Source organism: Artemia sp. Qi Xiang Cuo, chromosome 21 (assembly GCF_049724085.1).
Source record: "Artemia sp. Qi Xiang Cuo chromosome 21, ASM4972408v1, whole genome shotgun sequence".
NCBI lineage: Eukaryota > Metazoa > Arthropoda > Branchiopoda > Anostraca > Artemiidae > Artemia > Artemia sp. Qi Xiang Cuo.
Window position 1 is genome coordinate 10,123,993 of NC_142814.1, and position 24,000 is coordinate 10,147,992.

Below are 24,000 nucleotides of genomic sequence, written 5' to 3' on the forward strand. Positions count from 1 at the left end.
AGGCCTTCGGCTTCGACCTCGGGGCCGAACCTTTTCCCCCACTTTTTGGGGGAAAGGGGAGTAAGGTAATTTTCTCGAAGAGGAAAAGGGCCAAAACACAAAAAAGGGCATTTTGTACATGTATATCTTAGTACCTCAGTTTATTAGGAGGGGGGGAGTTTGGGGCCATTCCCCATTCTCTGTGTTCATATATAAGCTTGAAAATAGGTGACGTGGCTTTACTCTGTACCAAGGACAGTGACAACGAATCTGATTGTCTTAATTGGTTTAGTTGAAACTTGCAGAACCATATACAATATTAAACAGTTCGTGGTAACGAACTGTAAGTAAGGAGTGACCCAGCTCAATTGTACCTGAAACTTTAAAAAACGGGATTTTGATACCAATAGATACATCAAAAGAATCAGATTTTAATACTGGTTTCAAATATATATGATTCATCAAGTTTAGTCCAACCCGTTTAAAGCTACGCGCCTGAGAAAATTTGGCTGATTTTCGAAAAAAAGGGGAAAGACCCCCTAAAAGCTATAGAACCTTAATGAAAATCACGCCGTCAGGTTCAGCGTATCAGAGAACCCTTTTGTAGAGGTTTCAAGCTCCTATCTGCTAAAATGTGGAATTTTGTATTTTTTGCCAGAAGAAAGATCACGGATACGTGTTTATTTGTTTTTTGTTTGTTTGTTTTTTTTTCCTCAGGGGTGATCGTATCGACCCAGTGGTCCTTGAACATCGTGGGAGGGCTGATTCGAACGGAAATTAAAAGTTCTAGTGCCCTTTTTAAATGACCAAAAAAAGTGGAAGGCAACTAGGCCCCCTCCCACGCTCATTTTTTTTCTCAAAGTCACCCGATCAAAATTTTGAGATAGCAATTTTCTTCAGCATGATCGAAAATACAATAACTATGTCTTTTAGGAGGACTTAATCCCCCAAAGTCCCCGGGGGGAGGGCTGAAAGTTATGAACTTTACCCAATGTTTACATATAGCATTGGTTATTGGGAAGTGTACAGACATTTTCAAGGGGGATTTTTTTTCTGGTTGTGGGGGGGGGTCGGGGGCTATGTGGGAGGATCTTTTTATGGGGGAAGGGATATTGCTATGAAGGGAACTCCGGATTTCCCAGCATTATTTAAAAAAACGATCAGAAATTAAATAAAAAAAAACAACAAGTTTTTCAACTGAAAGTAAGGAGCAACATCAAAACTTAAAACGAACAGAAATTAATAAGTATATTATTGGGTTCGCCCCCTAGTCAAAACCTCGCTCTTTAAGCCAAAGATTTTTTAGTACTTTCATAAGAGCTATTTACTCTATTTAACGGCATTTGTTATTAAGGGTTAATTTTTAAATAATTGTAAAAAAATTCTAAATTTAGCTTAAATAGCGAGGTTTTGACTAGGGGGCGAACCCCTTAATTTACGTATCAAAAATATATGGATATAGAAGTTCGTTACGTAAGTTAATTCGTAAATTACGTAGATTTATTACTAATAAAAACGTTCGTAAAAAAATTAAACAACTTTCGAGAAAGCCATTTAACCAAATCAAAGTAAAATTAATATACAATTTTTTTAATTATTCATGTACGGTGAGCCAAAATCAAAACCTCCGTTAATTCAAAAACGTTCAAAAATTAAATAAAAAAAAAAACAATTTTTCTTTAACTGAAAGTAGCCTAAGGAGCAACATTAAAACTTAAAACGAACAGAAATTATTCCGTATATGAAATGGGATGTCCCCTCTCAACGCCTTGCTCTTTACGGTAAAGTTTTTTATCGTGTTAAAAAATAGAGTTGTGAAAAATAGTCTAACTTTAGCATAAAGAGCGAGGCGTTGAGGAGGGGACAGCCCCTTTCATATATGGAATAATTTCTGTTCGTTTTGTTTTAATGTTGCTCCTTACTTTCAGTTCAAAAAACTTGTTTTTTTTATTTAATCTCATCAAAACTTAAGAAAAGTTTGGAATTTAATTTTGAATCAAAAAGACCTCTGTATGAATATATGCAGTATTTAGTAGCAGCAGATGTCGAATTTAAAAAAAAAGAAGTATGGTTAAAAGATGAGCCGAAAACATGTTGCACAAAAAAGCTTAAGGAGGTGTATCTTTCGCTTGAAGATCTAGTTGTCTTTGGGAGTTAATAGATTGTGAATGTTTGAATTTTTACGGACATCGTCAAATCTAACCGCTTATTTATTTTCACGATTCAGCGTGGCAACACTGACGAAAATGTAATACTGCCTTAAAATATCAAAATTTTGACAAAAACTAAAGAAAACTCTCCGAGAATCATGGTTTTTAAGTTATCCCACATTTTCCCGGGTTAACAAGTATAACGTATCCGACAACTAATCCAGACCGTTTCAAGTAGTAAACCTACTAGCCTCTGACGTCATTTGCGTCTCGTGAAACGCTTAGGATAATCAATCGTGATTGTCGGATAAGTAATCTTGGAATGCTGGAACGCACTAATCAATGTACATTTTTGACTTTTCCCAAAAACTAGGTTATTTATAAATGATGTTCTAGTTTTTTTTTATTTCATTTAATTTTTTTCCAGGTCAGCCATTTCTAACTGATATGAATTCAACTGTAGACCCTTTTCTTGGAAAAGCAGACCAAGATATCCTCATTCTTGCCAATGTTTCAATAAATAATACCGGAGAATACGCTTGTAATGCTACTGATGGACATAACTTTTTAACCAAGGTTTGTGAGCGCAGTGTTTCGATCCTACTCAGTAAAATAAAATAAAATAGTGGAAATAATTTAATACAAAATAGATTAATATAAAATTAATATAAAAAGAACAGTGCAGTAGAATTGAAGAGGCAGTAAAATAAAGTAAAAATTGGTTTAGTCGAATTTAAACATGTCCTCAGGATGGAGAAAGGATAAGTTAATCGAGTGCTATAGATAAAGATGGGTTGAGATTGTAAAAATGATTAGAAACTTTGCGTTCTTTTGGGAGCTGATCCGACAGGTTTAGGCGAAAAAGGTTTGTTCTGAGCAGAGTTGCCACCAATGGAAAAAACGAATTTGACCAAAAATAATCACCTAAATATTAAACTGGAGCTTAAGGTTTTTTGTGTACATATACTACAGGATTTTCTAATCATTCGGGTGATTAGTGGATTTGACAAAACGAAAAAAAATACAGTAAAGAAGAGAGAAACGAGGATAGAAAGAGAGAAACATCAAATAATAAAAGTACGACGTGTTTTACCTGGGAAGCGATTAGCTTTTAAAAATACTCTGTATAAAATAAAAAATTGAATTGCCACTCAGTATTGTATTTTTGTTCAGTTACCCTTTCGCCGTTACATTGAGAGGGTCGTCATATTTTAGTTCTTCTGTTTGTTTTAAGGTTTGATCTTTTATATTATCCTTGGATTTTTATTAGTAATTTTTATTTTATTATCGTGCACTGATGACGGTCAAGCGGAGGTCTTGACCGAAATATTTGTATTATAGTCTACGTATTTCACTGGCTTAAATTATCCTCGTTTCTGTGTTCTTTTCTGTTTTTTACGTTTTGTCATGATTAGCCAGTGTGGTCTCAAACATTATTTATTAGTAGACTTAAAGTGCGAAAGGTAAAGATAGCCGACTGTAAAGAGATTATAACAAAATAAGGATTTATACAAGGTTATAAAACAGTTTTAGTGGCAACGGTTTTCATATGACAGTGGAAACCGTTTTCTTAATCCACCAACAATTCTTGCTTCGCGAATCGCTTAAAAAACCACCGAAGCATGATAACATACTGTATTTTGTGGTAAGTCCCTGGGCTTACCACAAAATGGACTTACCACAGTAAATCTTGTTTTTTATTTTTTTCAAATTCTATTGTTGAAAATAAAGTTAAATATTGGTCATGTTGTGCACCCCTCTTTTCTAACAGTTCGTGGTAAGGAACTGTAAGTAAGGAGCGATGCGGCTCAATAGTAACCAAAACTCTAAGAAACCGAGTCTTGAAAACAATAGATGCATTAAAATAATCAAATTTTGATGCTTATTCAAAATATATAAAATTCAACAAGTTTAATATTACCCATCAAAAGTTACGTGCCTGAAAAAATTTCAAGCTCCTGTACACAAAAATGTGGAATTTTGCGTTTTTTCCAGAATAAAGATCATGTTTTTTTTTTTTTTTTTTTTTTTTTTTTTTTTTCCTCCAGGGGTGATCATATAGAACCAGTGATCCTAGACAACTGGAAGAGATCTCATTTGATCGGAAATCAAAAGTATTAGTGCACTTTTTAACCCTTTCGCCCCAGAGCCCGTCAAATGACGAGTGGTGAATTTTGCTCACCAGATGCTATCTATTGTGAAAAGTAGTAACTAAAACCACGCTCTTTATATTCTTGAGACATCTACCAATCTATTGATGTATCAAACGTGTTGTTCGGAACATTGCAGTGGACGAAAATTTAATAAGAAAAAAGTAGGAAAAAGTCTGCTAGAGGTGGGTTATTTTCTAGTTAGAAATTCAAGTAGGCATACCATTTGTTGTCTACCTTTGTAATATAATTCAAAACTAGATACCCGAAACTAATCAATGAGACTTCTATTTAGTGACTAGCACCATCTAGTGGGCTGTCAGAATTTTCAGAAGTCAGTTTACGTCAAATGACAAGACTGGGACTCTCAGACTGAGGGGCTTACTCCTGTCGAATACTTCTACAAGTATATTCCGCTTGAGTGTTTTGAGACTATGACTGAAAAGACGGACTTGTACCATATGAAGGAACACGGTAAAACTATAGCAGTCAGAGACAAAAGTCTGGCCCAAGAGATACGCCAAATGGTTGGTATCTCAATCCTTATGGGATCCCTGAATCTTTCGCAGATACGACTTTACTGGAACAAAAAGTACTTTCTTCCCATAGTCGCAAGAACACTTCCAACAGATTGATACCATTAATTATGGAATCATCTCCACTTTGCGCCCAAAGAGGACAGGAACGAAAATGATGCGTTATGGAAAGTCAGGTCTGTGTTATCCCTTGTTAGAGCGCGATGTTTGGACCTTGAAAGGGAGCAAAACCTATGTGTAGACGAGCAGATGATTCCCTTCAAAGGCTAGACGAGATGAAGAAATACATAAAGTCAAAGCCAAGACCGTGAGGGTTGAAAAACTACATAAAGTCAAAGCCAAGACCGTGAGGGTTGAAAAACAAGAGCAAGGTATTGAGGAGGGGGCAACCCCCTCATGCAGGGGCGTCCCGAGGCCCTTTTTATTCGGGGGGCGATCTTCGTAAGGTCTTACTGAATCGCTACCTGATTTATGACGAATTTTCTGCAGAAATCAAAAATTTTGCTAAATTTCGGCCGATTTTGCAAAATTTCTGCCGAAATTTTCGCCTTCGGCGACAATTTTACCGAATGTCAAAAAGTTGGGGGAGCCCCTTCCCCCCTCGGGATGCCCCTGCCTTCATGTACGTAGTAACTTCTGTTCGTTTTAAGTTTTGATATTGTTCCTTACTTTCAGTAAAACAAAAAAAAAACTAAAAAAAGAAATCTAATATAGAAGAAGGAACTCCAAGAGAAGGTCAAAGATAACGTTTGGACTATTCTATTGGCTTGAATATAAATAATGCAAAATACATATATCAAAAACTTAACTAACATAATGAGGTATAAATAATATAAATTACAATACAAATTTGTAATAAAAATTATAAATAATATATTAAAATCTAGAAAATCTGTATTGAATGTGACAGTTTAAATGCTACTTTCTCTTTCTCCTCTTCTTTGCTTTTGTATCTATTTTCTTTTTCCTTTTATCAATTTTATTGCTTTTCAATTTGTCCTAATACAAATATAAATAATATTTTAAAATCTAGAAAATCTGTATTGAATGCGACAGTTTAAATGCTACTTTCTCTTTCTCCTCTTCTTTGCTTTTGTATCTCTTGGCCTTTTCCTTTTATCAGTTACATTGCTTTTCAATTTGTCCTAATACAAATATAAATAATATTTTAAAATCTAGAAAATCTGTATTGAATGCGACAGTTTAAATGCTTCTTTCTCTTTCTTCTCTTCTTTGCTTATACATCTCTTTTTCTTTTCCTTTTATCAATTTTATTGCTTTTCACTTTGTCCTAATACAAATATGAATAGTATTTTAAAATCTAGAAAATCTGTATTGAATGCGACAGTTTAAATTCTACTTTCTGTTTCTCCTCTTCTTTGCTTTTGCACCCCCTCATGCAGGGGCGTCCCGAGGCCCTTTTTATTCGGGGGGCGATCTTTGTAAGGTCTTACTGAATCGCTACCTGATTTATGACGAATTTTCTGCAGAAATCAAAAATTTTGCTAAATTTCGGCCGATTTTGCAAAATTTCTGCCGAAATTTCTTTTCCTTTTATCAATTTTATTGCTTTTCAATTTGTCCTCGACGGGCTCAGCGTTGCTAATGGACTGGTTTTGATAAGTCTAACCATTTAGTCACCGTCATCAGGAATTAAAAATAAATGTAATTAAATTTAAATATTGCGCCAAACTAATTATTTATTTAAATTAGTTATGAAAAAACAACTAATTTTTCTTTAAAGAAAGATTAATATGTTTTCAGTATAGTTTGAATTTGATCAATTTATCTTTGGTTTGTCTTTTGTCGCCTGAATTAACTATGAGTATAGCCATGGGCGTAGGCAGCATTTTGTCTGGGGGGGGGCAGTCGATAGGGTGATGGAGTTTTATCAACTGCTTTTTCCGAACCATCTGCTTTTTCAGCCATATCTAATGCAAATTTGAAGGTCTAGGGGGGGCAGCTGCCCCCCCCCCCCCCCCCTCCCTACGCCCATGAGTATAGCCATTGTTTAATGTTCGGAAAATAGGGGTCAGTATGAATTAACATGCGCTGGGGTTCTGAACTGGAATATGGTTATATATATATATATATATATATATAGATATATATATATATATATATATATATATATATATATATATATATATATATATATATATATATATATATATATATATATATATATATATATATATATATATATATATATATATATATATATATATATATGTATATTGTATATATATGTATATTGTAGACATTGTAGACACTAGTAGTTCGCGCTCATACCGCAATGAGGACGTGCGCCATGTACCAGAAGGTCCCAGAAACAACTTTGCTCAGTTTCAGCTGTGTAGCTAACCTGTATGATTCTGTTCAGCGCTTTCAAAATGTTTAAGACTATCAATTCGCCCGACACTTGTGAGGTTCGCTCAGTGACACTGTTATTGTCAGCAAAGAACCTGTCTGCTGCAGAAATTCGTCGACAGATTTGCGAAGTGTACGGATGAGTGAAAGCAAAGTGAGTAAGGGGATACGAGAATTCAAAAATGGCCATGACAACATCCACGATGACGACCGCTCCAGTCGACCTTCTTTGATTACAGACGACTTTGTCGCTTCAGTTAAAACAAGGATTCGGGAGAATAGGCGCTTCACAATAACAGGTGTATCGAATGAATTCCTGAGGTGTTGAAGTCAGTGCTTTACAAAATTGTTTCTGAACACTTACAGTTTGAAAAACTGCTCCCGTTGCGTCCCGAAGCTCCCAACAGACGACCACAGAAGCCAAAGATTTGAGTGTTCGGTGAAGTTCTTGACTCGTTGTCAAGAAGAAGGTGACGGCTTCTTGAATCAGATTGTAACTGGAGACGAAACATGGGATTCGCATGTTACGCCCAAATTGAAGCATCAAAGCATGGAATGGAGATGCACACACTCGCTTGTAAAGTTGAAGGCCAAACAGACTCGCGCTATGACTTGCAAACAGACTCGCGCTGGGACAGCGCATGACTGCGCTGTCTCAGCGCAAAGTCACGGTGTCGGTGTTTTGTGATAAACAAGGTGTTTTGTTGGCCGACTTCATGCAACGAGGAACTATTATCAATGCAGAACGATACTGCCAAACCCTTAGAAAGCTACACAGAGCGATTCAAAACAAAAGACGCAGCATGCTGATAAAGGGAATTGTCCCATCCCATGACAATGCAAGACCTCACACTCCATGTTAGACCCGCAATTTGTTGGACAGTTTTGGCTGGAAAGTTTTAGATCACCCACCCTACACCCCTGATCGTACCGAGCGACTACCATCTTTTCTCCACCTCAGACAACACCTCAGTGGCAACCGCTGCAATGGTGACGACGACGTGAAAACGGTAGTGAAATCTTGGTTATCGGAACAGACGGCAAGTCGTTATGAAGAGGGTATTTAAAACTGGATGAGAGGTATGAAAAGTGTTTGAACAAACTTGGCAACTATGTCGAAAAATGCAGTAAAGCATTTACTTTCAGAAAGTAAATTTACTTTTTTGAAAACCTTTCATTGTGTACTTCTGTTCAAACGAACCTTACTTAAAAAGACATACCAACAAATTTCTTTTGCACTAGTCTTGTTCAAACTTGTAAAAATGGTTGAAATCGTCTCTGATTTTCTGTCTCTAAGCGAGACTCTACAACCCTGAGATAATTTTAACAGCTTTAAATAGTTTAGTAAAAACTATTATCTTTTCAGACGTGGCGGGTAGTTGTGATGGAGCCTCCCCGTTTAGTACAAATGCCTAGATCCAGCGTGTACCCAACTGCAAAAACAGCACGTTTAGAATGTGAAGTAAGAGGCATACCAAAACCAGATATCAGGTGGCTGAAGGTAAGTGAAACGTTCTAAAATGAAGGATAATGCGTTGTATTCCTGCGAAAGCGAGGATTCCATATTGTTTAGACATGTGATGATTTTAGGGCGCTCTGCGTAAATGTAGCAAGGTACAAATTTACAGTTGAAGGGTGGCAACAAGTCTGGATAAATTGCTTCTCTAGTAGAGGAGGGCATTGTACCACTACTTCTAATATCAATAAGGAACTCTCTATTTGCTAATCCTCTCAACTTCTCATGTATTTGAGGCTGCTTCCTGTCAGGGGTGTCAATGTGGTAGGAGAGAGGATTCAGAGTGTAGTAATTGACACCATAAATCTTTAATTCCCCCCCCCCCCAGACCTTGACAAATAACTTTTGTTTTGGTGTTTCTATTGATAAATGGCTTTTTTAGGGTATTTTCCTTTAGTCAGATAAAGAAAAAGGGAGATTTGCCCCCCTCTCTCGGTTTAAAAAAACACATTTTGCCCTCCCCCTCCGCCTCCGAAATTCTTTTGAATTGACTAATTCCCGTTTTTGTGAGGTGTTGGAGAGTAGAATGTGGAAAGAAAATAGTGCTGGACGTGTGCATTTTTCTTTTATTATTTTTATTTAAAACAAAAATTACATGTAGTCAAGGGACCGATTTTGACTCAATGTCAATAAATACCTATAGGAAAGAAGTAATACGCATCCCTAATTAATGAGAAAGCAGTCGTTAATTAAACGGCTAATTAAAAATATTCTCTAAAACGATTAAACGGCTATTTGATTAAACGGCTAATTAAAAATATTCTCTAAAACGATTAAACGGCTATTTGATTAAACGGCTAATTAAAAATATTCTCTAAAACGATGAAACGGCTATTTGATTAAACGGCTAATTAAAAATATTCTCTAAAACGATTTTCCCTTACAGTTTTTATGCAAGAGTTTGCATTGACGATAACGATAGAAAATGCATTAATTAAGAACACATTTAAATAATATTTTTAAAATAGTGAGAAGGTACACTCCACCCTCCCCCCTTCTTTCGAAAAAAAACCTGTAGAAAACATTTCTAGTTGAATGCTCTGCTATATAGAGTTAGATTTCTTCGAAGAGGCAGTTGAACTCGTTGGGATAAAGAAAATTGAAATAGATTGCTTGTCGCCAGTATCGAAATAACGACGATCTATGAGACGTGAGAAAAGGGGCTTTAATGTGTAACAAGGGCTTGTTAAAGAGGGGCTTTAAAATGAGAATTAATGTGTATTATGTCAGAAAAGGAAATTGATTCCACTCTAACACGAGAAATTATAGAGAACTCTTAAGTTGCTTAGTAGTTCCATTTTTTTTCTACCCGTGGAGAATAAATGCAGAATGGAGATCATTCAAACTATGCGCGGTGATGACAGTTAATGAGTCATGCTAGAAGGAAAAAGTAGTTTGGGGAGTTCAGAATTTTACTCATATGTGGAGATAGATGCTTACGTGATGAAATCTTCATCTTCTGATGAAGATGAAGATCATGAAGTCATCATCTGGAAGTAAAGATAATGAATGGAGATGATGAAGATTGCTATCTGTATTATTATTTTTATTTCTACCCTCTTCATAAAACTTTAAAAATACTGATAGATGAACAGATGAAAGAAATAAGAAAGAAAGGGGAGGGCAAATTCACTTTTAAAAATATAGAGCAAGGCAGGGGGAGGGGGGTTGATTTTTTTAATAAAAATAAAAAAATATTTTTCAACGAAAATACCCAAAGAGGGGATTTCTAAAGTCTGGGAGTGGGAAAAAATCTAGGCTGCTTGAATTTTTAGTTTGGGGAGAGGGGTAGATTATGTTCTCTGATCCTTTACATGTTGCTAAAACACACAAGTTTCTAGGAAGAAGAGCGAGCAGTGGCGTCAATTCACAAAAACTTAGGAGATGGAGGGAGGGGAAAAAGTATATTTTTCAATATCTGTAATAAAATATAAGTTAAAAAAAAAAAAAAAAAAAAAAAAAAAAAAAAAAAAAAAAAAAACAGATAAATACGCGTTCGTGATCTTTCTTCTGGCAAAAATTATAAAATTCTTTGTTGATAGGAGCTTGAAATTTCTACAAAAGAGTTCTGAATCTAGTTGTGTAATGTTTATTAAGATCGCTTGATTTTTGGAGGTGTTTTCCCCCCTTTTTGAAAATCACGCAAATTTTCCCTGGCTTGTGGTTTGTGATGGGTAAAATTAAATGATTTTTTTTTTTATCTGAAATCAGCATAAAAAGACAATTCTTTGGAGTATCAATTGTTTTTAAAATTCTGTTTTTTAGAGTTTCGGTTGCTATTGGGCCGAGTTGCTCTTACTTAGTTTGTTACCACGATCTGGTTGATGGACAACTCTTAACCCTTACCCAAGAATTATTGAAAATAAGGACCCACAAATACCCTTTCTGTGTTTCCTCCCTTCCCCCGGAGGGAAGATCTTCTGATCCCCTTCCACAAAGGAAGAGATTTAAAAGTAAAAATAAAATATGTTTATTGCTGAAGAAGTCATACATTCATTTACCCAAAATATTATCTTGTTAATTTTCCCTTTATTTATAACTACTTTGTTAAAATTGGGATTGAGCTGTAAGTTCGAGGACTAAATTTTCCATATACAATCCTATACTATAACAACTAACATATCCTATACTATAAAGCTATACTATATAAATTAACATAGTAAATTTAATGTTCCTTTTGTGCGTCCTTTTTGAAGTGCCCAATACTATGCTAATGCTTTACTATATTTTGCTATGTAGTATTTAGTCTTACGTAGCTGAAGTTTTTTTCTAAGACAAGTGCCCTAATTCCGTTTTATGGACGGTTCTTTTCTTTCCTCGTAATTTTTGTTTCTTTTCATATTTTCAATCTTAGTTTCTTCTCATTTTTCAATTTTCATATTTTCTTAAAGGCATCGGTTTAACTAGAGCAAAGTAGGTGGACATAATGAGAAAATTTATTCTCCCAAATAAATGTGTGATTCTATCAACGTGTACTACGTCACTCCTAGCTCTTTAATGGCAAAGACGGGAATAGAGATACGGAAAAGAATTGACAGAAGACACTCTATGAAGTGAATACTTGATATATTTTTTCTAATTCAAAATTAATTGCACTTAACGTTTTTTTTTGAGTGGGCGGGGGGCTGTAATACTATTGTGAAAGGAGGAAACGTAAACGGTGTAAAAAGGAATGCATGGTCTGACAGGTGTCATATTAACCTGAAATATAAGGATATTATATAGGTTTGTTTGTATTTTAAGTGTTCTAAAGAGGGGGCCGGGATAGTAAATACTCAAATGCAATAGTGTTAAATAGAACAGATATTGTTTTTACTACTACCTATCTTCAAAAATGTGGAATTTCGTTTTTTTTCTAGGACCCATTGGTCCTAGAATATCGCGGGAGGGCTCATTCGAACGGAAATTAAAAGTTCTAGTGCCCTTTTTAAGGGACCAAAAAAATGGAGGGCAATTGGGCCCCCTCCTACGCTCATTTTTTCCCAAAGTCACCCGATCAAAATTTTTAGATAGCCATTTTGTTCGGCATAGTCGAAAAATATAATAACTATGTCTTTGAGGATGACTTAATCCCCCACAGTCTCCGGAAAAAGGGCTGCAAGTTATGAACTTTGCCCAATCTTAACAGATAGTATTGGTTATTGGAAAATATACAGACGTTTTCAGGGGGGATTCTTTCTGGTAGTGGAGGGGGGGGGGGTTGATCGGGTGTTACGTGGGAGGATCTTTCCATAGAGGAAGTTTTCATGGGGGAAGGGACATTGCTATGAAGGGGGTGCCGGATTTCCCAGTATTATTTAAAAAACGATCAGAAAGTTTTCAGCTGAAAAACTTATCAACTGAAAACTTTTCAACCTCAAAACTTAAAACGAACAAAAACTATCACGTATATGATTGGGTTCGCCCCCTAGTCAATACCTTGCTCTTTACGCTAAAGTTTCTAGTGCTTTCATAAGAGCTATTTATTCTAATTAACGGCCTTTGTGATTAAGGGGTCATTCTTAAAGAATTGGAAAAAATTTGAACTTTAGCGTAAAGAGTGAGGTATTGACTAGAGGGGCGGGGGGGGGGGCAACCCCCCTAATATACGTAATAAAAATATATGAATATATAAGTTCGTTACGAATATATAAGTTCGTTTCGTTAGTTGATTCGTAATTTACGTATATTTATTACTAATAAAAACGTTCATAAATAAAATTCAACAACTCGAGAGAGCCATTTAGCCAAAAAAACCAACTTAATATGCAAATTTCATTTTAATTATTCATGTACGGTGAGCCAAAATAAAAACCTGCATTAATTTAAAAACGTTCAGAAATTATATAAAAAACAAGTTTTTTTTAACTGAAAGTAAGGAGCTACATTAAAACTTAAAACGAACAGAAATTATTCTGTATATGAAATGGGTTGTCCCCTCCTCAACTTCTCGCTCTTTACGCTAAAGTTTGGCTCTTTGTCACAATTCTATTTTTAAAACAGTAACAACTTTAGCGTAAAGTGCGAGGCGTTGAGGAGGGGACAGCCCCTTTCTGTTCTTTTTAATTTTTAATGTCGCTCCTTACTTTCAGTACAAAAACTTTTGGACTGAATTTTTTTTTATTTAATTATGAACTTAAATCCATCAATTTCAACAAAAGCTAAATTTTCTGTATGATCTGCTAATCCAGTTTTTTTTTTCATTTCAAGAAACTAAAAAACATTCATACATGTCTGTGGTTTTAAATAGGATATATTTAACATCTATACGTATATTCACAATTAACATGCATATGACTTTTTTTCATAGTCATATGCATGTTAGTTATACCTTATGTGAATATACATATAGATGTTAAATATACACTAACCTTTTCTCATTAGTAGATTTTCGAACTTTATTTAGTCTTTTCTGACACCAAGTTATTGTCGGTGATCAATAAAACCAATAAGTGCCAGTCGTCGAAATATTTTGGGGTTATAAAAGACAAAATTGTATACCATAATTTACTGCCTATTTGGCCTTCAATAAAACTTAGAGGTCTCTCTGATGATATCAATCCGATTATAAAATTGCCGAGTTCAGATTTAGGATTGAGGTCAGTATCCATCTATTGGGTTGTAAAATTCTAATTTGTCTGCTAAATTTTCCCAATTTTTATGAGCAAAGCTAGTACATATACGACACGGAGCCTTCTCCATCATATTACTGCGTTAATTTCGCATATTACTACAGCCGAGGAATTAATGGTTTTAGCTTTTGTATAAATAATATGTATACCTTATTAGGTTATAGGCAAACTCGCTTTTTCTCTGTAGGGGGTATTAAAACTCGGGCTGGAAGCTCGTTCCAGACAGAGCACAGTCTTTGCGATCATCTCACAAAAGTGCAGCTTGTCAGGACTGCCTTGTGCAGGGTTCATCCTGCCAGGGATACTCGAAAACGTGTTTCGCCCGACGATCCGTCGCCACATTGAATTATCTCCTAGCAGAAGTAATGCCAGAAAATTTTTCTCTCGAGGCGTTCAAGAGAAGGTAAATTCAAGAGAAGGCGTTCTCGAGGCGAGGCGTTCAATAAATACCTCGAAAATAAAAGTGAGGTAGTTACCTGGGCTAGCGGTGTATTATCACTTGTGATGGAATAGTGAAGAATGTAATAAAAAAAAACCAAGTCTTTTTGGTGACCAATAAAAATAAAAAAAAAAAAAAACATTCGGTGACCAAGATATATCTTGTAGTTGCAAAAGACAAAATTGAGGCCCCATAAATAACTGTTCATTAGTCTTTTATAAAACATAAAAGCCTCTCTGATATAAATCCGATTATAAAATTGTCGAGAGTTCGTTTCAATATCTGTCAATTTTTTTTTTATAAAATTCTAATTTTTTCATTAAATATCCTAAATTCTCATGGACAAAAACTAGTACGTTATATGCGACACGCAACCCACTCCGCCATTTCACTGTTAAATGTTGAACTCTGACGAGATTTCTTTTACAAAAACACTGGAAGTTCATATCTCGTGCCATGCTTGGTGACCGGTGTATGCTTTATTAGCTATGTTAACCAAGATGACATGAAAAAAGAAAGACGGACGAAAGATTTTAACGATTTTTTAAGGCTGTTTTCGCCAGGCGATTTTCGTATGATTTTTTTTTCTTGGAAAATGCAGCAGCCAAATTATGATTTTGCTAGCCCATGTCAAAATTTAGCAAATTAGATATTGTCAGCAGTGATAGGAGTCTCTGTTAGTAGTGTCAGTATCAGAGCACTCAGAACCGGTGCTTAGAAGTGGGGGAAAATATTTTTCTTGGGGGGGGGGGGTCAGCAAGAACAAATAGTGCACATGAGGTGGGGTAGTTCATTGCCGTCCAAATGTAAAAACGGGTATATATACTTTTCATTATTCCGAGAAAATCGTCTTCAAAGTTTTTTGAAGTTTTGCGGCATTTCTCCCACCCATTGAGCCACATTAGACACATGATTATAGTGAAAAGTTGTTAGAATTGGTTTTAGACAGTATTCTTTCCAATTATGCAATTAAAATTCATTTCAAAGTTCGCCGACACTACTAAATGTTGATTATTTAACTTTGGCAAACGGAGCAATTCTGCAGATACGTGCTTTTTCCAGGAGAACATTTGTAAGGAATTTTATTGGGACATTCAATAATATATCTAAATCGGAAAGTGACTTTTCATGTATTTACGCGTTTTTACCTTTAGACGGCCATTTCAGAAGACCACCTTCCCCCTTTCTGCAAGTATAATTGTCTATGGTCTTGGTCACTGTTCCAATATGTTGATTCTTAGCTATTTACCCCTGGCCCTGGACATTCAGGTAATGACACGCCCTTATTATATCTCCGGTTTATAGTAGTGTCAATAAATGAGTCAATTCATTCTCTTTTTGGATTCCTCGTTACCTTTAATATTATTTTAATTTTCAGACCTTGACAGCGGCCTTCTGATAAAAAAGTGTATAATAACCAGAACTCCGTTCTTAATTTTCAGGATGGTAACCCAGTGAATATTGGTGGTAGGATTAAACTGCGTACAAAAAATGAGGGAGCTACTTCTGAATTGGTATTGTCAAATAGTATCACCGCTGATTCTGGATTATATCAAGTTAGTTAAAGCACTAGCATTTGTGTTTACCAGTACTTAGATCACCTGTATTAATGTTAAAACCAGTTAGTTAAAGCACTAGCATAGGTTTGTACCAATACTTAAAGCACCAATATCTTAGGCAGCGCGCAAGCGCTGCCTAAGTAAAGAACGATGTGGGCACAATGTGTTTTTTTTTTCTCCATACCCGGGCACTTCGTATCGAAGGATTCTTCGTAGAAACTTTGAAAAGGGTTCATTCGGTTAGAGATTGGATTGGCTAGTGCCCTTTTTAATAGTCGAAAGTGATTGGAGAGCAACTAGCCCTCCCCCCCCCACGCCCATCATTCACCCAAACACATCAGATCAAGATTTTGAGGTAGCCATTTTGTTCAGCGTTGTTTATATCCAGATAGAAAATATGTTTTTGATGAAAACACTCCCCCACAACCCTCAGTGCAAGGATTGTAAGTTATGCCCTGGGGGCATATAAGGTTTTTATTGAAATCTTTGTCGTAGAAACTTAAAAAAGGGCTCATTCGATTTGAAATTAAAAGGACTAGTATCCTTTTTAATAGTCCAAAATGATCTGAGGGCAACTAACCCGCCTCTCACGCCCACCTTTTCCCCAAACACATCCAATCAAAATTTTTAGATAGCCATTTTTTTTTCAGTGATTGGAGGGTAGCTAGACCCCCCCCCCCCCCCACACGCCCATCATTCTCCCAAACACAGCCAATCAGAATTTTGAGATAGCCATTTTGTTCAGCGTAGTTGATTTCCAAATAGAAATTTGTTTTTGAGGAGGACACTCCCCCTCAACCCTCAGGGCAAGGGTTTTAAGTTATGCCCTGGGGGTATATAAGGTTTTTATAAAATGCGTGGTCATAGAAACTGCAAAACAGGCTCGTTCGATTGGAAATTCAAAGGGCTAGTGTCCTATTTAATAGTCGAAAGTGATTGGAGGGTAACTAGCCCCCCCCCCACGCCCATCATTCTCCCAAACAAATCCAATCAAAATTTTGAGATAGCCATTTTGTTCCGTGTGGTTGATTTCCAGATAGAAAATATGTTTTTGAGGATACTCCCCCACAGCCCTCAGGGCAAGGGTTTTAAATTATGTCCTGGGGGCATATAAGTTTTTGTTTATAGAAGGTTTTGTCGTAGAAACTTAAAAAAAAGCTCATTCGATTGGAAATTCAAAGGGCTAGTGCCCTTTTTAATAGTCGAAAGTGATTGGAGGGCAACTAACCCCCCCCCGCCCATCCTTCCCCCAAACACATCCAATAAAATTTTTTGATAGCCATTTTGTTCAGCGTAGTTGATTTCCAGATAGAAATTATGTTTTTGAGGAGGACACTCCCCCACAACCCTCAGGTCAAGGGTTGTAAGTTATGCCCTGGGGCATATAAGGTTTTTATTGAAATCTATGTCGTAGAAACTTGAAAAAGGGCTCATTCGATTTGAAATTCAAAGGGCTAGTATCGTTTTTAGTTGTCGAAAGTGATTAGTGATATTTTTTTTGTTTTTGTTGTTTAGACCAGGGTACTTCGTATCGAAGGAGTTGTCATGGGAACTTCAAAAGAGGCTTATTTGATTGAAAATGGAAAGGGCTGATGCCCTTTTTAATAGTCGAAAGTAATTGGAGGGCAACTAATCCCTTTTCCACTGCCACCCTCCCACGCCCACCCTCCCATTTGCCCATTATGTTTAAAAACTAAATGTTGCCTTAAGATTAAATCAAAATGCACTTTACTGAAAAAATACAAATGAATGTGCATTGTCAGTTTAATATACATATACTGATATTTAGTAATCAAAATGTTAATATTATTTGATTTGTTAAGTTTTTAAAAGTAAAAACATTTATATTTTTTTCAGTTAAGTGCAAATTTTGTTCTGGTCTTGGGAAGGCATAAGGGTTTTGCGCCCAACTTATGTTAATTTCTGCTCGTTTTGAGTTTGACTCGGTTATTTATTGTAATTTCTGTTCGTTTTGGGTTTCATTTATTTATCGATGCTGATTTGTGGTAGTTTCACGCTTGGTGGATTATATGATTTTATTTTTGCTCATTTTTTGTTTAATGCAGTTCTTTACTTTTCTTTGAAAAACTTATTTTGTGGAAAAAAGTTTTTTAATTAATTAATATAAAAACCAGTTAATTAAAACACTAGCAAATTTTTGTACCAGTAATTAGTTCAACAATTATAATGTTAAACAGTTATATAAAGAACTAGCATAGGTTTTTACAAATAATTAGTTCACAAAGATTAATGTAAAAACAGTTATTAAACGAAATAGAAAATGTGTGTATCAATACTAAATCAATACGAAGATAATATATTTTGCCAAACGAAAACGAAAAAGTGACATCCATATGTGAATTGTTATTGATGTCCTATCCAAAGCAAAAGGGCATGAATTTTTCGGAATAATGTCGAAAAAAACATACCTTTTGAATAGCCATCGAAAAAGAATGCTATTTAAGCGTTTTCAGTGTGTATGTTACCGTGAATGTTCGAGATTCGTTAATGTCGACATGCACCAATGAATGTTCGAAATATCTTTTTTTTCACCTTGGATTTAGTCAGCGTTGCCAGTTAACTTTTTCAATTTAATGAAAGGTTTGATGATGACAGGTTAAGTTAGATTAGGTTTGATTAGGTTAGCTTAGGTTTTTAACACATTTCTGATACTTATAACCAAATTTAACCTAAACTGACCTAACCGAACATAATCTAACCTATTTACAGAATATATATACATGAAGCTTTTTTTATGCTGAACACAGTTTTTCTGGGGGGAGGAATATTTTTTTTTCTAAAAAGCAAAACACAAACAAAATACAAATGTTTGCCCACTATTTTTAAAATCCAACTGCCAAGTCGAAATTGGACAGAACCTAGCTGAACTAATTGAAATATCAATTCTTTATACATTTAAATGTTGTTTTTATTTGTCTCAAATGCCTTACTTCTCGTCCTCCAGACCCCAATAGAGAAAACCAGAAGGATTGGCATCCATTAATGAAGCTGCAACTGCTTTTCTTAATTTCAATTCATTCCTGTGCTGCACTGAAACCCAAATTGGTGGGGGGGGGGGTGTAAAATCTTCCCCCAACACATCGATAGATACTAGTTTAAAAAGTTAGTAGAGCGTTGCAGTAGCAATAATAGCGCGGAAGAAAATACAAGCAAGCGACAAAGAATTATTGGAAGCAACAACAATTATTAAAATAAAAGTAGTTTAGCTGAATATAACATCAAATGCCTTTGTAATTTTTCTTTTATAAGGTATTAAGAAATAACAACTATTAAAATTAAAAAAAAAGTGATTAAAATATCCACTGCCTTGTAATAATCTTTTTTTTTTAGTATAATGAGCCATTATAGATATACTGTCTGGTCGATGTTTCAGCTAAGGGTCATAACTGGCATTTTTTTTTCAATTCCTTTCTTTTGCTTAGTTCTAACCCTACCTGTCTGTTTTATGATTCTACTCCTGCAGAAAACTGAAGTAGGCTAGTAGTAACAGTGTTTGTAGGGGCACTATTGGAAAGAGTAAAACAGTCCCTTGTTCCCCTTAGTAAAACAATCCCTATATCACTGCAGTAATATACTCGCGATGCAGCGACTTTGCTTGGCTTGGTGAAATTTTGAAGTATTTTGTTCCTGGAATTTGGAGATGTGGCTAACGCTTTGAATATTGCATAGATAATGTAAGTTATAAATTAAAAGTAAAGCAAAAAGACAAAGGGGAATTTTTGACATTTGAAAGGGGGTTTGGCAAGGGAGGAAAAGAGAGAGAGAGAGAGAGGGACAAGCTTAAATTCAGTTATTCGTTTACACAAAAGGTTTTTTTTGGGTTAACAGTAATCAAAATTGGAATCAAATTGTATAGGAAACTTGTAAGACTAGAAAATATCGTTAATATCGGAAGATAATCGCCAACGTCATCTAGTGTTTGGGGTTTTGATTGGCCCAAAACTACTGCATACTTGTCTTTTCATGTGCAGGTGCAGGAGAGGGTAAAGGAAGCAGAATTCTGCCGCTAGTAGGCCAACCAGCTTAAAGTCAGCAATCCTGCTTGACCTGACGAGAATTCCCATACTTAACGCAGGCCTACTCCGTGGAAACTAGATTTTAAATACAAAAATTCTTGAAAATGAAAATTTTGATTATTTATCAAGTACAGAGAAGTTTCAGCTCTAATCCTACTACATTGAGATTAATTATATACAATATCAAATTTCTTTGAATTTTTTTTTATAATGTACTCTTCAGATGCTACGCGACGAGTGGTGCGATCAGTTTTTATACCCTGTCTTTGCATGTTGAATTGCCAAAAATCCAACCACTCTCTTTATTCCGAATTTTATCAAAAATTTTAATGTATTTTGTTTCTTTTTTAGTGTGTTGCTGAAAGTCGAGCTGGATACACAAGTGCTTCTGCTCGTATTTTGGTGAACGCATCTCAAGGTCGACCAGATCCTCCCTCCAACTTGATGGCCACTGCCATTTCATCAACTGAGGTTCTTCTGTCCTGGCAACGCCCCAAAAATATACCAGCTGATGAAATTAAAGCTTTCACTGTTCATTATATGCCAACGGGTAGGTATTAATTACTTTCTTTTGGTCCACTTCATTTGGCCCATTGCTTGTCCACTTTACTCAGTGAAGAGTCAGAATTTCTGGATGAAGTCAAAGAAGTGCTTTTTATTGATGACAAGAAATGGGCAAATGATGGCATGAAATGGGTATAGTTCAAAAAGGGAAAACTTAGAAATAGGCTGATTTGGCTGATTCTTTGGAGTTCGTATCAAAGTTTGGGGTCTGTATTATGTGATATAAAACACTCATTGCATTCCTGTTAAAATAGGGAGGTTTTCGCTCAGGTTAAAACATAGTTAAAGAACAAAGAAAATGTCCTCGTCTTGCAGTAACGGGTGAAGCAATTTTGTTTCATTTTTCAAGAGTAGGACTATTGCCCAAAATAGAACAGGAGTCGTTAGTTTTTGTCCTTGTGGGACTAGCACGTTGTTCTTCCATTAACCTCGAGCTTTTGGGGTTTCTCTTGATTTCGTCGAATGATAGTTGGGTTCTCTGAAATCTCTCAGAGAACCCAATTGTACATTAGTACAAAATTCAAATCGTTAATTTTAGTTATCGCTAATTTTTGGGGAAATTTCGGAGAAGCCAATTTTCTTTCGAAGACATTTGGGAAAACCCCAAGAAATTTGGGGACAGTAGAAACACTGCTATGCCAGCAGGCACCTAAGATTTAGGAGCTGATTTAGTTTGTATGAACTTATTGTAAAATAGAAGTCTCCTAATACCTACCATCTTAAAACATCCTAAAAATTCTTTGGTAATTAACGGAATTCTTTTTGGTAATTCTTTGGCAATTTTTAGGTAATTTTGCTAATTCTTTGGTAATGAAAATACATATAAAATGGAGAATACTTGGACTATACTTGCAGTAGGGGTAAATCGCAGACATAGACGCCGAAACGCCGAAAAGAGAGTGGTAAATTTTATAGTGCTTAATAAAAAAAAAAAAACCAAATGAATACACAAGAATGAATATAGAATGGTAACTAAATAACAAATAAGAGTTAAAATAAAAATAAATTAAATAAATGGTAACTAAATAAAATATAGAAAATAACGAAAAAGAAAACACAAAGTGGTAATGTATTGGTGCGTAGGATAATGCAAATTTGTAAATTAAAAGTGAATAAAAAAAGTAAATAAATATAAGGTATTGTGGAACTCAACTTTGAATGTGAGAAGTAAAACCAAATAACATGTAATGCCATCTAGTAAAATCCTAGAGCTGCCTTTATCACTTGAGTTCTACTTGGTAGGGCCTACTGGTAGCAAAATTGCTGATTTTGGAGCCTTTTTAGTTGTATTTTTGCCTATTTTATACATAAATAGGGTCTAGTAGCAGTTGTGGGTTGCAAACTTTTATTTATTTATTATTAAGTGAATGTTTTTTTTTTCAATTAGGTAGTGTTTTGACATCTGTCGTCCAAATGGCTGATGCCTCATAGACTCGGTCCTATTCACTTTCATTTTTTTATATTTAAAAAAAGAATGCTTCTGTGCATTAACGACGAAGGAAATTGCCTATTAGACGATAGACATTAGAAGATAAAATTGGCTTCAAGATAGAAGACAAACATTTAAAAATATAAGCTAAAACAAGGTAAAGTCACAATGGGAGGTTGAGGACAAGGCATGCTGTACTCTCGCACACCCTTCCTGTTTTACCTTCCTTAGATTCCTTCGGGTACCGATTTAGAGGTGGGTTAGCTGGCTGAGCTTACAGAATCACGTCATTGACCCCCTTTCTAAGCCAAATAATCAACGACATCAGGACTCGAACCTCTGTTCTCGCGGACCAAGGATTTTAAGTCTAGAATGCTAACCACTCGGCTAGAAAGGCTCTATAGCTCGATTATAAACTTGGTTGTCTGTGGAACGAATAGTTTTTGTTGGAATAACTTTGAATGATAATTCTGAACCTCAAATTGATTAAACCGTTCTTGTTAGTGATGTTTCGGTATGTTTTATATTTTATTTTATACTCGGTATATCTTTTGCAGTTTATCTAATTAACTTTATTGGTTTGTCCGTTTTCATTCACTCAAGTTTTTGCTTCTTATATTTTCTTCTTATATTTAGCTTCTTATATTTTTTATTATTTTCTTTTTATCATTTCAATTGACAAAGAGAAGCTTGGTAAGCTCTTCTGTTTTAATGTTAACCTGAAAATAGCTTACTTGAGAGCCTCCTCTAGCTATGGGCCTTATTCCTTAGACCTTTGATTCTCCAGAACCATGAATGGCACACTGAGCCTTAACGAGGCTTCCCCAGACATCTTGGAACTGAGCTGCAGCGGTGACGTTCTGCGACTGCGGCTGAACAGACAACTTCACATTTTTAAGATTTTGGTCATTTTGTCGTCGTTGGTTATGTCTCGGTTGACCTCTTCTGCGCTTCACCTCGGACTCGTACTCGAATATTGTGTTTGGGAGTCAATCCTCTAGCATACGAAGGACGTGATCAAGGTAAGTTCCTCTTTTGCGCTTCAGATGGTCAGTAACTTATTACTGACCGGTTTGCCGACGGACTTCTGTGTTGGTGATCTTTTCCTGTTACAATATGTTCAGGACTCTTCTAAGGTACGTGTTCTCAAAGGCTAGGACACGCTTCTCCAGTTTGACGTTTATTTTCAGCATTTGCTATTATAGAGCATATTGGTTTTGAAGAGGCTAAGCTTCAAGCGCATAGAGAATATTTATTACTACACTACCACTGGTTTCAAATGATTAAAAGCCGATATCGCTTGTCGAATTCTGTTCTTGATCTTGCTGGCTATTGTATCATCAGATTCAACTGAACTCCCCATAAACTAAAGTTTTCTGACCTGGGCAATTACTTTGCATTTGCATTTGAGGATCAACGATGAGTCTCTTGTGGCCATGATCTATGTCTTGCTGAAGTTTACTGCAGTGAATACTGCGGTCTTCTTCCTCTGTCTTGCCGTGTGTGACGTCGAATAGCACCTGCAATCGCTGTTTCGCTTCCTTAAGAAGAACAACGTCGTCTGTGGAGTCCAGATCAGAGATTTATTGACGGGCAGTCTTTGCTCCAAAGCCAGTAGACCGCCGCTGAATATTGTCTGTTGCAATGACAATCAGGGTCGGGGATGTGACAAATCCTCTTTTGGCGGAAGATCAGTTTAAACATACCAGATTGGAACCTATGCAGCTTTTCTTTGAGGTGTAAATCTAGGGCTGTGTTTGGTTGTTATAATATGAATGTATTTTATTCGGTGCTAACGTTAATTTGACATCCTTCAAATTATCAAAAGTTAGAGCATCGCCTTTTTTGAAGAGTTTTACCAATTAACCTCTGGTATAATATTTTGGAATCTTTTTCCAAAAAGTCCCTCCCCATTTTTTCATTCCAGATTGCCACTTGGAGAGCAGTTCATATAGCTATGCAGATTCGAAGAGACGCCTTCAGCATCTCTGCCGTCATCCCATTAGTCTCCATATGTCTCCGTCTTTCAGGTTTTTTTTTACTGCTGACATTATTTCTTCAATTCTGGGAGTCTATGTTGGTGTATTGGGTACTGTTTCTGGACGTCCAGGTCTTTGTCTATTTAAGACTTCCACGAAATGCGTGGCCTATTTGTCGTCA

At 35.8% G+C, this 24,000-nt stretch overlaps 1 protein-coding gene across 1 annotated transcript in view; it reads left to right on the forward strand.

The window, feature by feature from the left end:
* LOC148939223 (protogenin B-like) overlaps nucleotides 1-24,000 on the forward strand; it is a 181,064-nt gene that overhangs the window by 106,165 nt on the left and 50,899 nt on the right. The window contains exons 7-10 of the mRNA XM_089107267.1: nucleotides 2,557-2,705; nucleotides 8,552-8,686; nucleotides 15,694-15,807; nucleotides 20,199-20,397. Of these exons, the coding sequence (XP_088963393.1) occupies nucleotides 2,557-2,705; nucleotides 8,552-8,686; nucleotides 15,694-15,807; nucleotides 20,199-20,397 (597 nt within the window). The remainder of the gene's footprint in view (nucleotides 1-2,556; nucleotides 2,706-8,551; nucleotides 8,687-15,693; nucleotides 15,808-20,198; nucleotides 20,398-24,000) is intronic.